Raw genomic sequence first — 14128 nt, 5'->3', positions numbered from 1 at the left:
GCTTCTGTCCTCTGTCATCTTTTCATTGTCTTTCCAACCCCTTTCCTTGCTTACCTGGCAATGCATCCATTTAAGTTAATCATTCCAGGGCCTAACAAGCATAGTGCAGTTATACTGTGTAGGTTCACTACATAGATAGCAGAAAATCTGAGCCAAAGCCAGAGAAATTTTCTTCCTTCACATGCAGAAAACTAAATTTTTGAGCAGCAGCACAATGCAGTGTTTGCAGTGTCATTGATTTTCCTCTAAAGACACCTTGCAGACATGGACAGTGAAATTCTGTGAGGGACTGCATGTGTTCCTTTTGAGCCCTTTCACTTCAATCTAATGCCCCGAGCGTAAGTTACTGCACAAGTTACTACTACATGAGTGTAAGCCCAGCACTTTAAACCTAAGTTTAAAATCTGTGTTGCTGTCTTAGTTCATACTGGAGATGGTTTAATAAAAATCATCCATCACTGCCATTAGTTTCAAGTATGTGAATGTTGGAGGGCTTCTGTGCATCAGTTTTGCATGTGTACTGCAGGAAAATGTCTGGGGCTTTATTTTTGTGGCCTCTGAACTAGCCTACAGAGCAGGGCTGTCTGTGGGGCTGGCCAGCCAGTGTTGTGTTTGTAATCTGTGTGCAGATGGCAGAGCTTTAAGCTGTATTAAAACTGCTTGCATTAGTAACATATAACTGTGGCTGAATTTATGCCTTGTGTTAACATATCTGAGTATTCAACATTTATTGCCCCGTGAGAAACATATAAGCACACTAAATACTAATTCATCAAAAGTATAGTGTTTCATATTTACAGCTTTTTTTTTTAGTTTTTGTTCTCTTTTTTTTTTATTTTGCAAGATACTAATTGTAGTATTGTCTTGCTGTACTAAAGGTGCTATTTTTGTGCGTGTGTGTGTGGATAGTGCATGTCTGTGCATACTGTGTAGACCATACTGCATGTTATTGATGCATGTTTGAAATTTGTTGTGTCCTTCAAGGCATGATAAGTGGCTATCCACCGGTGCTGCCACCTTTGCAGGGCCCAGTTGATGGCATTGTTAGCATGGGCAGCATGCAGCCACTTCACCCAGGGGTGCCCCCACCCCACCAACTCCCGCCAGGTATGCCAGGCATCCCAGGCATCCCACCACCCGGTAAGAACCTCATCCTCATTCCCTCTTTATTTCATTGTCATGTACTTGGTTTTACCCATTGTTACAGGAGTTCTCTGCAGCTTGTTCTAGTCCTGGCTTTGGATTGTGAGCAGCAGCACTGCTGATTATGAGGGGTGTGCAAAATACTGGCACAACAGCATGTCCAGTAAGCCCTCGGGGAAAGGGTACTGGAGAAACATGCTGCTCCAGCAGGAGTTTTGCTCCAGTCAAAAAACCCTTGATAATTGTGCTTGAGTTTATCAGAGGTGTGAAAAGCTGAAATCACCCTGTTCATATCCTTATGTTATTTGAACAGTATCTCTACACTCATCGTTTTTTTATTAGAAGTGGGCTTATAAATGAAATTTATTGTTCTTGTTCCTTACCAAAGTCTTTTTCAGTGTGTTAATGTCAGACTGCACTGAAACGAGCCCGGTCATGTAAGACTCCGTGGCCACTAGAGTACTGATGTGTTACTGTAAAACAGTGTTCAGATTAAAGCTTGCTGATAGAACAGTGACTGGAAATATGTAGGGACAACGTGAATTCAGTATTCCCTGTGGCCAAATTTTGAATTGATTTTTGAGAGCATTTCTATTGCATTTGCTGTATTTTTACCACACTTTCTATTAAAAGTGAGGCTTAAATGAAACATTTTACCAGTGTTAATGCCATTAACATGTCCCAATTAAGGGGAAAAACATTTATCTGTCCCGTTGATCTGTTCCCTGCTTGACTCATTTTTTACTTCTGATAATTCATGTGCCCATGAAAAAGATGTGCTATCCCTCTATTCAGCAGTAAACAAGCTGTGGACAAAAATGTCTCATCTGCCTCCCTCTATCCCCTTGCAAATGTTTTTATCAGAAGCTGTTTTAAGAATTTTATCTGTACATAAATTACTTGAGTTGGGGAGTTTTTGTTTGCTTGCCTGGTGTTTATGAAATCCACCAGCATTACACGCGCAGCTTGGCTGGAGCACACGATTCCCTGTGATGGCACCTAGAGGGACCAGGACAGCAGCTGTGCAGTGACATTAGCACACATCAGCCAGACATGTGGGAGGTGAATCCAGGACAGCACATCCCTCTGAAAGGCTGCTCCCACCACGGTGGGCTGGATGTTTGTGTTATAACTGATGGGATGTGGATTAGTCAAGAAACAATGTCTGGGAGTGCAGGACCCCACATGAAGTGGTGCTGAACTGGGCACAGCACGCTAAGGGTGAAGCCGTGCTCTGGTGCTGTGATGGGGAGGGTGCCCTCCTCCAAACCCTTTCCCTTTGGACTAAAAATAATTCCACAGCTTGTGTTACCAATGTTTTTCCCAACTTCTGATATACTGTTGGTACAGATGCATTTAAAATGGGAGCTGTGATCAAATGGAAAATGCATTTGAATAATGCTTTAGTGAGTGAAACCCAGTAGCACATCCTTTGATCACTGATACAGAAATCATGTATTTAATTCATGTAAATTAAATCTTCAGGAAGAGCACAGTTAGTCTGCAGCTTTTCCAATGAGTGAACATGAGAAGTGGCACAAACAGAAAGAAAGCAGCAGCACATATAACTTTCATTTTTTTCAGACCAGAGCATCTGTATATAAAATGTCAGGAACTGCATGATTCTCATTTAGATCTGTACATTTTTGTATGTAAGTAAGACTGACATGGTTGTACTGCATTCTGTGCAGTAGGGAGAAGTCCCAATATGCTTGAGAAAAACAGCTTTTATTTTTTTTACATTGATTTTAAATATTCATTGTTCTCTAAGGCTATTGAAGCTTAACCTGCAAGTTGCATTTTGTATTAGTGACATCTAACAGAATTTATGAAAGACCTGAATTTCATCTTGCTGTGAACATTTTACAAAACTGAACACAAGGAAATGTGAAGTGTTGCTAAAGCAGATCAGCATTTCCTTTCTTAAAGGAAAGACTTCAGGAAGATCCTGTCAAGCCAAAGGTGTATATTATAAATGAAAAGATGCAATCAGGCAATCACTAAGTAACACGAAAAAAGCCTGAAAAGCCAAACCTATTCACTTTGCATTTCTCTATTTAAAATTATTCAACAGGCCACATATCAGTGTTTGGTAGTTGTCATGTTGGCTTTTGTTTTTTCATTCAAAAACTTGTGAAGTTTTTTACTGGGGGCGAGGGGAATATTTGAATGTTGTACATCTACTTAAAATAACTGTGAGCAGTGATATCAAAGTATTAATTCTTTCTATAGAAGACCAAAGATGTATTTGTCACTGCTCTGAAGTAAGACTAATTATTTTATATTTTGGAATATAGGTGTTATAGGCCAAAATGTGTCCCCTATGGTAGGCACTCCAGCACCAGGAGCAAGTCCTTTTGGACAGCAGGTGAGTCATTTTTGCATTATTTATGAGGCTCTAAGGCTCAGAATCAGCATTTGAGCAACATCCCAGTTTAGACATGTAAGGATGCACATAGGCTTTCCCAGGGAGAACAGAAATGAAATTTTCTGATGTGTTTAGAGCCAATTGATATCTCACACTTAGTGAGTATGTCTGTATTTGATGATGTCATTGTTGTTACACTCAGGAGGTTTGTTGAGTGAGGTAACTTCAGTACAAACAAGGCAGTGTTTTGTCTCACTTTTCTACTAAACTGTGTAATTTCAGCATACTGTGAAACTGCTGATAATTTAGGTTTTGTGTGCTTTGTGACACAGAGAGGACACTGCCCATTTTATCAGTTGATGCATAGATAACAGAATATTCATATTTCACAAACTGATGAAGCAGATGTTCATTGGCAGTTCAGAATTTGTGAGCGTGGGTAACTGTGATGATCTGACATTTCTTCTCAGTAATTAATGAAGATTAACTGTTTAGATAATTTCCAATTTTATTGACTACATTTTTGCATCATAAAGAGAAATGTGGTTTTGGCTTGAGGGTGTAAAGAAAGGGAGGGAGAGTTGCTGTGCACAGGCAAATAGTGGTAGGATGTGGGTGGAGGGCTGTTTTAAACTAAAAGAGGAGAGGTTCAGGTTAGATGCTGGGAAGAAGTTATTTATTCAGAGGCACTGACACAGGTTGCCCAGAGAAGCTGTGGCTGCCCCACCCCTGAAGTTGTTCAAGGCCAGGTTGGATGGGGCTTGGAGTGACCTGGTCTAGTGGAATGTGTCTCTGCACATGGCAGGGGGTTGGAATGAGATGGGCTTTAAGGCCTCTTTCAACCCAAACCATTCTGTGATTCTATGAGTACTAGAAGTTAAGTGGTAAAGTGTTGATGTTGTGATGTTGAGTTATTCCAGACAACAGGATGTCTGTGCTAAGAGCTCTCAGTACTGCTGGTTAATCACAGTGGTAGGAATTCTTCTGTGTGACTGGGAATTTTCCTGCCTGAGATTTTTGCCTGACAGTGATTCTGTGGAAATAACCCGGTTGTGCAAGGATCTGTGTCAGTTTGGATTAGATGTTTTAGAGTTAAATCTTGCACTTTACAGACCACAGGATTTCAGATCAAATTGGAGAAAACAGGAAATGAAAAGGAGATAGAAGGTGTAATTAAGGCTAGGAGTATATTTACATAGATCAGAAATATGAACAATATCTGTTGAGTATGAAGGGTTGGTTTGTACTTCCTTTCTTGGTGCATCTCCCGGCCAAAATGTGCATCTCCAGGGAAGTTTTCTCAGGCTTTTGCACATAATCTCAGTTGAAACTCCATTGCATGAGGATGGCCCGAGGCTGGGGTGTGACCTGTGGGGTGTGACCCCTGGCTGGCTTTGCATTTCAGATGGGGATCCTGGGCCCGCCGGGCCAGCAGGCGCCCCCGCCGTACCCAGGGCAGAGCCCTGCCAGCCAGCCCGTCATGCAGCAGCCCAGCACCCCCATGTTCGTCTCCCCTCCACCAAAGACACAGAGGCTCCTCCATTCTGAAGCCTACCTGAAATACATCGAGGGGCTCAGTGCTGAGTCAAACAGTATCAGCAAGTGGGACCAGACCCTTGCAGGTAAGGCTTTGGCTTCCTCGTAACCCATTATTTTTGCCTTTATAGCAAACGTGAAATAAAACTGCTGTTTGCTTATTAAAATATATCCATGCAATTAATTCCTAAAGATAAATCAACAGACTGAGAATATATGTTATCCACAGGCAAACTCCACCAGTGTTGTATAAACCTAAGAATCGGTGGTATGGGTTTAAATACTAAGGGCAAAAGTAGAGTATCTTCTATTGTAGTGTTATATTTACCTTTTTCTAGAATAAACCAGTAGGTAATTGGAGCATTTCTTGGATTTTGCAGCACGGAGACGAGATGTGCACTTGTCCAAGGAGCAGGAGAGCCGCCTGCCCTCGCATTGGTTGAAGAGCAAAGGGGCTCACACCACCATGGCCGACGCGCTGTGGCGCCTGCGGGACCTGATGCTGCGCGACACCCTGAACATCCGCCAGGCCTACAACCTGGAGAACGTGTAGGCACAGCAGCACTCCTGCTCCAGGAGTTCATGGGACAATAGCTGGTTTAGTTACTGGGTGGGAAGAGATAACCAACAATAATTTGTATTGCATTTTACTGTACATTGCAAGACCATTTTTATATAAGGACACTTTTAATAAGCATATTTCACTTTTTGTTATATTAAGTTGACTTTATCAAATACACAGATTTTTTGCATATGTTTCCTTTGTTTGAAAGGCGATTTCATAATTGGTTGAGTGTAGTCAAGGATTCACCTTTCTTATACTTTATTGCTGAGAATCTGATGCCATTGTTTTTATATAAAAAAAAAAGGAAAACAAAGTATTTACAGATTGATACAGTGGAATGTGAATTAGTCATAGTTTACATCCTATAAGAATGTGTGTACCTGTGCTTGTGTGTGCTGGCCACTTTGGGCAGAACTGCTCGGGTGTGAACAGGGAGGATCTCTTAAAAGAAGCTAAAGGTAAGATAAGCTTTGGCACTAAGGAAAATTGGCATTCCAAGTCAACACGGAGATGGCTGGGTGGGCCCCAGCAGCACTGGAAGTGCTGGTGTGGACGGGACAAGGGTGTCTCGACTGCTCATGTTGTCCAGTCCTGTCCAGTTATTTAACTGTGTAGCCAAGGCCATTGTGATCCTAAATCAGTACCACAGTCCCTGTACTGGCAGGCCCTTAGAGGGGAAGTGTTTCATCTGCCATGGCCTGTGCTGGGGGTTCTGCAATGTCCCCAGCAGTGGGACAGGGAAGCTCCTTCCCTGAGAGATTCTGTCTGTGCTGGAAGAGGCTCACAGAACTCGGAACCAGCCCAGGTTTTGGAAGGTAAGTTAGGGGAGAGAAGTGGAGTTGTTCTGTTAGTGAAGTAATGTGATGTTTTTTTTAAATTCACGCATACTCTGTTCATGATTGGGCATTGTAAGACATTTTTGTATGCTTTCTTTAAGTGTATTCATTAACCTTAGTGAAAGTTCTGCAATGCAAATTTGAGTGAAATTTGATGCTTAAATTAACTTGAAAGTAAAATACTACTGTATGGTATGGTATGTGTAAGGTCATCATACCCAGTACATTGGAGAAATTGAGTACTTGCATTGCAGCCTTCAAAGGGTTTGGGTTGTTTTTTTTTTTCTTTTTTTTTTTTTTTTCTTTTTTTTCTTTTTTTTTGTTTTTGTTTTTTTAATCTAAGTAAAGTAGGTATTGACTCTTCTTGCCAAATTTCAAGGTTGTGGCTGCCTTCTGCTAAAGATTTACCTGTCCTCATAACTAACCAACCTTTTGGTCTACAAAGTTATTTGTTTAAAGGTAAATCCTTTCATTTATTTAATATTGGAAAAAAGAATTAATACTTTTGGATTGCTTTTAGTAACTGGGAAAGCTCTATGAATTTGGGAAAAGTCAGCAGGAATGTGGGCACTGCAACTCAGCCCAAATTAACTGATTTACTGATACACTTCATTTATGCTAGAGATGTTCATCATGTGGAAATGAGTTCTAAAGTCTGTTAGTACAGAACGTTTTCATTTCAGTATATTTGGCAGAAGGTTAAATTAAATATTTTCCTTCAAATACTGGATATCTTGGGGTTTGTTTTGCTGATGTAATTAATGCTCATAAGGGAAGTGACACTTGCAAGTATAAACTGTGATTTAATTTTACTGGCCAATTCCTCTCCCTCTCCTATTGGAATCCTCCAGTCAGTCATTACACAAAATACCCCTGGTAATTACAAATAGGCACTTAAAGACAGTTTAGGTCAGATGTGAAGTGGATGTGAAGGAAATGGAAAAAAACAACACAGAGGGAAACGACAGTTTTGAGCTCTACAAGTAGCACACCCATGGTACAGAAATTCTTTACTGGCCTTTGTAAATTACCAATTTTATTTAATAAAGTAGAAATTGAATAGTCTTAGACCACCCCTATAAAATGTGTTTAAGTTACCATAGGTTTTGCAGTTTTTAGCCACAAAGATGGGATGTTGAAGTGAATCAGGCAGCAAAATCCTAGTTTTTGAGCATTTGGAACTATCATGGATTGTACTAATACACCACCAGATTCTCCTACTTCTCAGCATTAACAAAAATTACACCAAAGAACCTGGGATGAATTTTAATTAAATTATTGTTTTATTTATTTTTTTTTGAGGACTGGATGGGACTCCCTTTGGAGCCTGTATAACTCAGATGTTTAATTTATCTGAAGGTCAGTGATGAGCAGATGTGCAGCACTGGCTCTCTCCTGCTGAGCAGCCGAATCCCTCCTTTCACTGCTCTTTCTGGCCCAGGAGCAAGAGATTGGAAGTGCAAACAAAACCTGGCTCCTCCTTCATCAAGGCAGTGCAGAGCACTACCACTAAGCCACTGGGCTGGCCCTGATCAATTATTTTAAGCCTTATTTATTTCAAAATCGTTTCTCTCTAAACTGGAGGCATTTCAGTTGATTGCAGTGAAATTTAGGATATAATGGCTACAGTCTAGAATTCAAAACCAGCAAAAGAAACTTTTCTCACTCTGGTTTAAAAAAAAAAAAAAGACATGTCTGTCTTTTTCTCTCTCTGTGGGTGTTTGAGCCCCTCATCTGTTTTTCACTGCCGTTCATTGTACTAGCGTAAACAAAACTTTCATATTAAAATAAAAGGATGTGTGGGCAATGGTTGGCTTCTGTGAGAGTGGAAAATAGATAAAACTAGGACAGGTATTTTCATAAACCAGTTGGAGACAACTAATAATTATTTGTTCTCTTCCTCAGTCCTTCCCTTCCATGAGAAAATTTACTGTTTGTGTAAAAATTCAAAACGTTGATGTTGGTGACTTTTTTTCAGCATATGTTTTTGTACCTGGTTTATCCATGCTTGGCTTTTCATTAGATCTTGTACTCCTGAAGGCTGAGCTGCTAACCAGGTTTATAACATGTATGTACCATCACTTTGTTTACCTGTGTCTTTTTAATTTGAATAAAAATAGTTTGCAAAGTGTTTTGGATTAACCAGGTTTGACTGTTCCATTAAGATTTCTGTTAGGATTTTATTTCAAGTAATTCTGGCTGTTGCTGATCCAGATGTTCTCAAGTCCTTGGTACACGTGTGCTTGTGTGTGGATAAAATATCCTTTTTCTATTGTCCTGTGTTTTTTTGAGATGTGCCTGTAGGTGATAAGAACAGTGGTGTTGAAAATTGAGCCATAATGAGCATGAACAGTGAACCTTGAAAAATATGTGAAGCATTGGGAACCAGCTGAGTGGAGGTTGTAAGATTCAGTCAGTCACAGATGCCCCTTTATTAATTGGATTGAAAATAAACAGCAAGCCTTAATTTCATATGGAAACTAATGTGGTTCAGGACTGTCTTCCATGTAGCTGTTTAATAGAGGAAATTAGATGAGTAACATGAAAAAAGCATCTTTTATGCAATTAAGTTAGAATTAAGGATAGAAATTTTCTGTATGAACTATGAGAAAAAATAAGTGATAGGAATCTCTCAAGGTGCCTGGCATAAAATTCACAGAGAGCTATTTAAATAGTCAGAACATAGCATTATTTAATTAACACACATCCATGTTTTAAGTCTGGGGTATAAATGCTGCCTTTCACACAGGCTGCCAGCTTTGTAACACTTCTGCCCTTCTGTTGCAGTTGCCCAGAGGAAACTAATTCTAATCATCCTCCACATCTTATTTGCTCAGTCTGAGATACTAAAGATCAACCATAAATGTATGTAGCTCCCTCTTGGCTGCAAGTGCACAAAATTAAAGTTTCAGAATGTCTGGGCACTGAACATTGTGTAAGGAATGGGATGTGGTTCAGTCATGCACATGAAATTTTGATTAATAAAATGAAACCTTATATTCATTTTGTCAACTGCATTTTCCAGCAAGTCTAATTTGACCCTGATCTTTGGTATAAAGCACCAACATCCAGTACTGATTTCAGGAAGTTCCTCAGGAACAGCATTCATTTCACCAGTGCTGTGAAGATATTTTTTCCCCCTTTCCCTGAAGGAGCTGGAGATGGCCATAAGCAGAGTGCAGATACAGTTTGGATCTGTGTATTAAGTCCAAAGTGAAAGCATGCCTCCACTGATGGCAGGAAGAGTTTTGCTCCAAAGAAAAATTTCCCAATACATCAGATGGCTGTTACTTTCTGTTGCTGCTTTTGAAAATCTTGGAGAAAACTGCTGCAGCCCTGTGCCAGGGAGGAGTGCAGGCTGGGTACAAACACCCTTCCTTGACCATAACTTCTTCCAGCTCTTCTGCAGGCTTTTCAGCAGACAGCTGCATCCTTGTGCACACAGCTGCAGGGGAATGATCAGCAGATCCATTTTTTCCACAGAATCATTCTGGATTGGTGGTGGAGTTGTCCTCTCTAATGCTGGAGTGGTGAGCAGCACTGCTTGTGCATTAGGTATCACTGTTTACTCCAGATGACTTTTTACTGCTGCTGCCTCACCGAAATGGATTTTTCCATGCTTGGTATCCATCTTGCCCCGACTTCCAGAGTTTGGAAAGTTTGCAGCAGGAATGCTTTGCTGCGTCTCACAAGCTGTTGTGGCCGTTGCAGAACACATGAAAATGCTGTTGGTCGGTGCAGAGCCCTGCTCCAGGTGGACACCGGCTGAATTCCCTGCTGAAGGAAGGGATGTGCTCAGCCCTGGAGCTGGCAGGGGCCTGGCAGGGCTAGAAGTGAAAGCTGTGACCCTGGCTCACTGCAGCAGCCTGGAACAGCCACACGGTGTTCCATGAGTGCCGAGCCAAAGGAGAGCTCTTGCTTCCTCTCCGTTTCCTCTGCCACAGCAGATGGATGGGGGAAGTGGGAGGATGGGAGTGATACAGGGATATGAGAGTCAGAGAGAACTGGGGAAGGCAAAGAGCACAGAATTAGGAGTCAGCAGGAATAAATGGCAAAACCAAATGAAGACTTTGGTTGTTGAAGATGGGGTGTATTTTTAACTGATACTAAATCCCCGAGTGTACTCAGCTGTGGAATAGGCCGGGATTCTGGAATGGGGAGTTGCAGCTATTCTGATGTCCAGCATTAGTGACAGACTGGTAAAATCTAAAAATACCAAAGGGTCAGCACTAGCAAACACAGTCAGGATTGGAGACTGCAGCTCAGATTTCTAAATGTCAAGCTTTATATTGTGTCATAACAGATCTGTGTTGCCTGAAATGGTACGGTGCCAGAGGATTTTATTCCTGCAGCAGTCACCAAGACCAGTGACACGGAACACCCAGACATCTTGTGAGTGACTGCAGCCTCTCTCCCTTTCTGTTTACCTGCTTCAGACATCCCAGAGATCTTCCAGATCTGCCTGGTGCTCTCAGCTGCCAATGGGAAACAGTCACTGCTAAACAAGCTAGAGGTCTGAAGTGAGAACTGGGCTTGGCTCACAGCTGTTTGTGGAACACTGCTACAATTACAGGAGAGCTTAAGGGAAGCCACAGGAAGTTTTCACATCAGGTTCCCGAGTCCTGAGAAATAACTGGGGCACAGGGCTCTTGCTTGAAAAAAACTCCATATATTGAACAACTCGTTTTATGAAAACAGAGCACAAGAGAATTTCAAAAAGCTCAAGAAATAAAATCAGATGAAGCTAAAGCTCAGCAGTTTTCAAAATCTGGCTTTTTTATTATTGCTTTGTTCTTGAATGTACTGCTATGGTTAGGGTTGATTTCAGTGTGATGATCTGTGATTGCAAAAAGCAGCTTGTTCATGAGTTTTGGGTTCTACCTCAGAACTAAAGTCAAAGTTATTCTGATATAGAGGCTTTCCTCAAGGGATTCACTTCTGCTCAGTCAAAATATGCAGTGACACAGTCAGATCTTTAATTCTGTCTGTTTTTATCCCTTGAAAACACAAGTAGCCCTAATACTCTAGATCAAGTCCTTGGAAGGCACAACACGAAGGTTTCCCTTAGTTTGCAATTGGAGAACCTACACCCTGACCTCTACAGAGCTGTCCTTGTCTCCGCAGTTGACGAAGACTTACAAAGGCTCACAGGAGGCAGCACAGGAACACCTGTAAGGGCATGAACTCCCTCGGGGTTGGTTTTAGGCTGATTATAAGAATTGGCTTCTTTGTTGCACCATCAGCCTGCACCCCTACCCCTCCGCACCAGTCACCGACCCCACCTACGCTCCCGGTGTCACTGCAGGAGCAAACACGGCTGGAACACAGCAGGCAGCTCTGTTCTCCTGCCTTGGGGCCAGGATTTCCACCCCAGGACTCAGGGGTGCCAGGACTGACACTGCACATTGCTCTGGCCACTGTCAGACGTGGGCAGCACAGCCCAAGCACACTGGTCACTTTCCAAGTACTGTGGGCTGAGCAGTAAATCTTGGCTCTCTTTATCCAGTTAAAATTGTGTCACACTGCAAAGAAAACAAATCGGGTGTCAGAGCAGTTCCTGTAAGTACAAAAGAAACTAACTCAAAATTACTATTTCTATTATGCTGAGATGGATGCACTGTGTAATGTTTCTTTCCCACTGGTCTTGTCACAAGGGGGTGTTTCACCAAGCTAACAAAAGCAACAGCCAGACTGTTTGCTCAGTTTAGTTTATTTAAAAGCACTAAGCAAACATTAAATTAGTGGCAGAGGCCCAAACAGAATGAATTTTTCACTTCATTTAAATACAAATATTACAGATATGGAAGAACAAAACTGCCCAAACCATCTGAGTGTATTACACAAACGTGTGGATCGCAGTTCATGTTGCAGAGCCAGCATCTTCCACCACTGTCAACGTGGCACTGCTGCTGCTTTGGCACATGTACAGTTGAAGCACTCAGGAGCTCCCCCATGAAGAGATTCAGCTAAAATTCCCCTTTCTCCATCCTTGCCTCATACAGCCTTTCAGATCTTTTCCTACGGTAAACATCATCTGCAGAAAAAGATGTTTTAGATTAGAGTCTCCCCACTGCAAAATGGTGTTAAATGCATGAATCCTGTCATCTCTTTTTAAGCTTTTCAATCCAAATTTATCTTGCAGATGCTGACTGACAGGCAACTGGAAATTCAAGCCAACAGAAATCCTTATTACCACTTAAAATAGCTCATGTTCTCTCTCCCATATATGTGAAAGTTCTTCCCATCAGTCCCAATGAAATGTTTTTCTAGGAAAACTAAGTTTCCAGTGAGAAACAGTTGTTTTTTGTCTACTTTCCCATGAGGGTAATTAAAATTAAAATGCCCTAACTAGCTGAAGGGAAATTAAATTATAGGCATGAAGTTAAAGCCTGAGGGCTTACAGTCTGACTTTGGTATTCTGGTCTCTTTTATATAAACAACATACAGGAATATTCCCAACTCCATAGTTTTCCTGCCTCCCCACTCCCTGACACCATGTACAGTTGAGCTGATCCTTTCAGGGAAATACACAAAAATTTCTAGCAGGATTTATTAAGTGAGAATGTCACATTAGAAATAAATACTTTGACTAATAGAACTAAATGCCATTAGCCAAGTTGTCATGAGCCATCTTCATACTTATTTTTTAAGTTGTAAAAGTTATGTTTCAGGTGATGCCACACCTCTGCTTAAATGCTGGCAAACCTCATGAGTCTTTTTCAATGATCGCAGAATGCTTTATGTTGATAGGGACCTTAAAGATCACCTTGCTCCATCCCCATGGATAGGGACACTTTCTGATAGACCAGTTTTCTCCAAGCCCCATCCAGCCTGGCCTTGGACACTTCCAGGGCTTCTCTGGGGAACCTGTGCCGGGGCCTTGCAATCCTCAGAGGAGAGTTTTTTTCCTAATATCCAATCGAAATGTACCCTCTTTCAGCTAAAATTGTATTCGGTACTCTAAACTCAGCATTTTTTTTCTGTTTCTGCCCAGTGTTTCTGCTGGGGAGGCAGAGCCTGAAGGGCCCCATCCTGCCCGGCAGTGTCTGAGCGCAGGCCGGGGCCCTCCAGCCCGGCCCGGGCCCCGCTGGCCCCGCTGGTTCAGGGGGAGGGCGCGGCGGGTCCGGGCCGCGGGGTCCCCGCACTCACAGAAGGTCTCTCCGCCGACGCGGACGTTGATCATGAACCACTCCATGGCTCCGCCGAGCACGAAGAAGAAGGGCAGGAACCTGTAAAAGCCAAAGCGCCGCTGCCCGGGCACCAACTTCAAAAGGCGCTTCACCCTCTCGCTGACCAGCATAGCCAGGCAGCGCCGCCGCCTTCGCCCTTCCCGGGTGGAGAGAACAGAGGGGGGCGTGTGAGAGGCGGAATGGGACGTGCCGCAGTCACACCGTGGCCGCAGCCGGTGTCGGGCGAGGAGCGGCCCCGGCCCGGGCGGGCCCCGGCCGAGCCCCCGCGGCCATGGCGGCCCCTCGGGCCCCGCCGCCCCCTCCCCTGAGGCGGGAACGCGCAGCCAATCAGGGCCGCGACCCCGCGCCGCGCGCCGCTCACCTCCCGCGCGAGGGCTCTGCGCGCGGCCGGACGGAAGGACGCGCCTATCGCTCACGTGACCCCCCCCACAGCGCCTCGCCTGATTGGGCTGGGCGGGGCGGGGGCGGGGCCTGGCTTGAAGGCCCAGGC

At 43.1% G+C, this 14128-nt stretch overlaps 2 protein-coding genes across 24 annotated transcripts in view; one reads left to right on the top strand and one right to left on the bottom strand.

Moving 5' to 3' along the window:
• Window positions 1-8590, top strand: part of PBRM1 (polybromo 1) — a 56220-nt gene extending 47630 nt beyond the window's left edge. For 15 of the 22 annotated variants that reach the window (XR_015274856.1, XM_086845561.1, XM_086845562.1 and 12 more), the window contains 4 exons: window positions 985-1140; window positions 3441-3511; window positions 4917-5133; window positions 5428-8590. Coding sequence is in view for 21 of the 22 variants with exons in the window: in XM_086845561.1 (XP_086701687.1) it covers window positions 985-1140; window positions 3441-3511; window positions 4917-5133; window positions 5428-5600 (617 nt within the window). In the remaining variant the exon portion in view is untranslated. The remainder of the gene's footprint in view (window positions 1-984; window positions 1141-3440; window positions 3512-4916; window positions 5134-5427) is intronic. The other 7 variants (XM_086845565.1, XM_086845574.1, XM_086845563.1 and 4 more) reach the window with 1 other exon arrangement.
• A 2609-nt stretch (window positions 8591-11199) lies between these two features.
• UQCC5 (ubiquinol-cytochrome c reductase complex assembly factor 5) lies at window positions 11200-14108 on the bottom strand. Of its 2 annotated transcripts, XR_015274857.1 has the most exons (4): window positions 14000-14108; window positions 13598-13774; window positions 12289-12482; window positions 11200-11970 (listed from the first exon to the last, which is right to left on the bottom strand). XR_015274857.1 is itself a non-coding variant. In XM_086845582.1 (3 exons), exons 2-3 carry the CDS (start codon window positions 13746-13748, stop codon window positions 12415-12417), a joined length of 219 nt encoding a protein of 72 aa, XP_086701708.1. In that variant the 5' UTR covers window positions 13749-13774; window positions 14000-14108; the 3' UTR covers window positions 12141-12414. The 2 variants fall into 2 exon arrangements, 1 of the variants encoding a protein (XP_086701708.1); XM_086845582.1 differs by lacking the exon at window positions 11200-11970 and having other exon boundaries at window positions 12141-12482.
• Window positions 14109-14128: the final 20 nt, after the last annotated feature.

Source organism: Cyanistes caeruleus, chromosome 11, assembly GCF_971803275.1.
Source record: "Cyanistes caeruleus chromosome 11, bCyaCae1.hap1.1, whole genome shotgun sequence".
NCBI classification, from domain to species: Eukaryota; Metazoa; Chordata; class Aves; order Passeriformes; family Paridae; genus Cyanistes; species Cyanistes caeruleus.
The sequence above is the reverse complement of the archived record's forward strand: the minus strand, read 5'-3'. Positions and strand labels throughout refer to the sequence as shown.

Excerpts from the sequence above, each read along its gene's own strand:
- UQCC5 (XM_086845582.1), bottom strand. The coding sequence starts at position 13,748 with ATGCTGGTCAGCGAGAGGGTGAAGCGCCTTTTGAAGTTGGTGCCCGGG. Across the intron at positions 12,483-13,597 it reads CGTCGGCGGAGAGACCTTCT|ATGATGTTTACCGTAGGAAA; the intron begins GTGAGTGCGGGG and ends CTTTTTCTGCAG.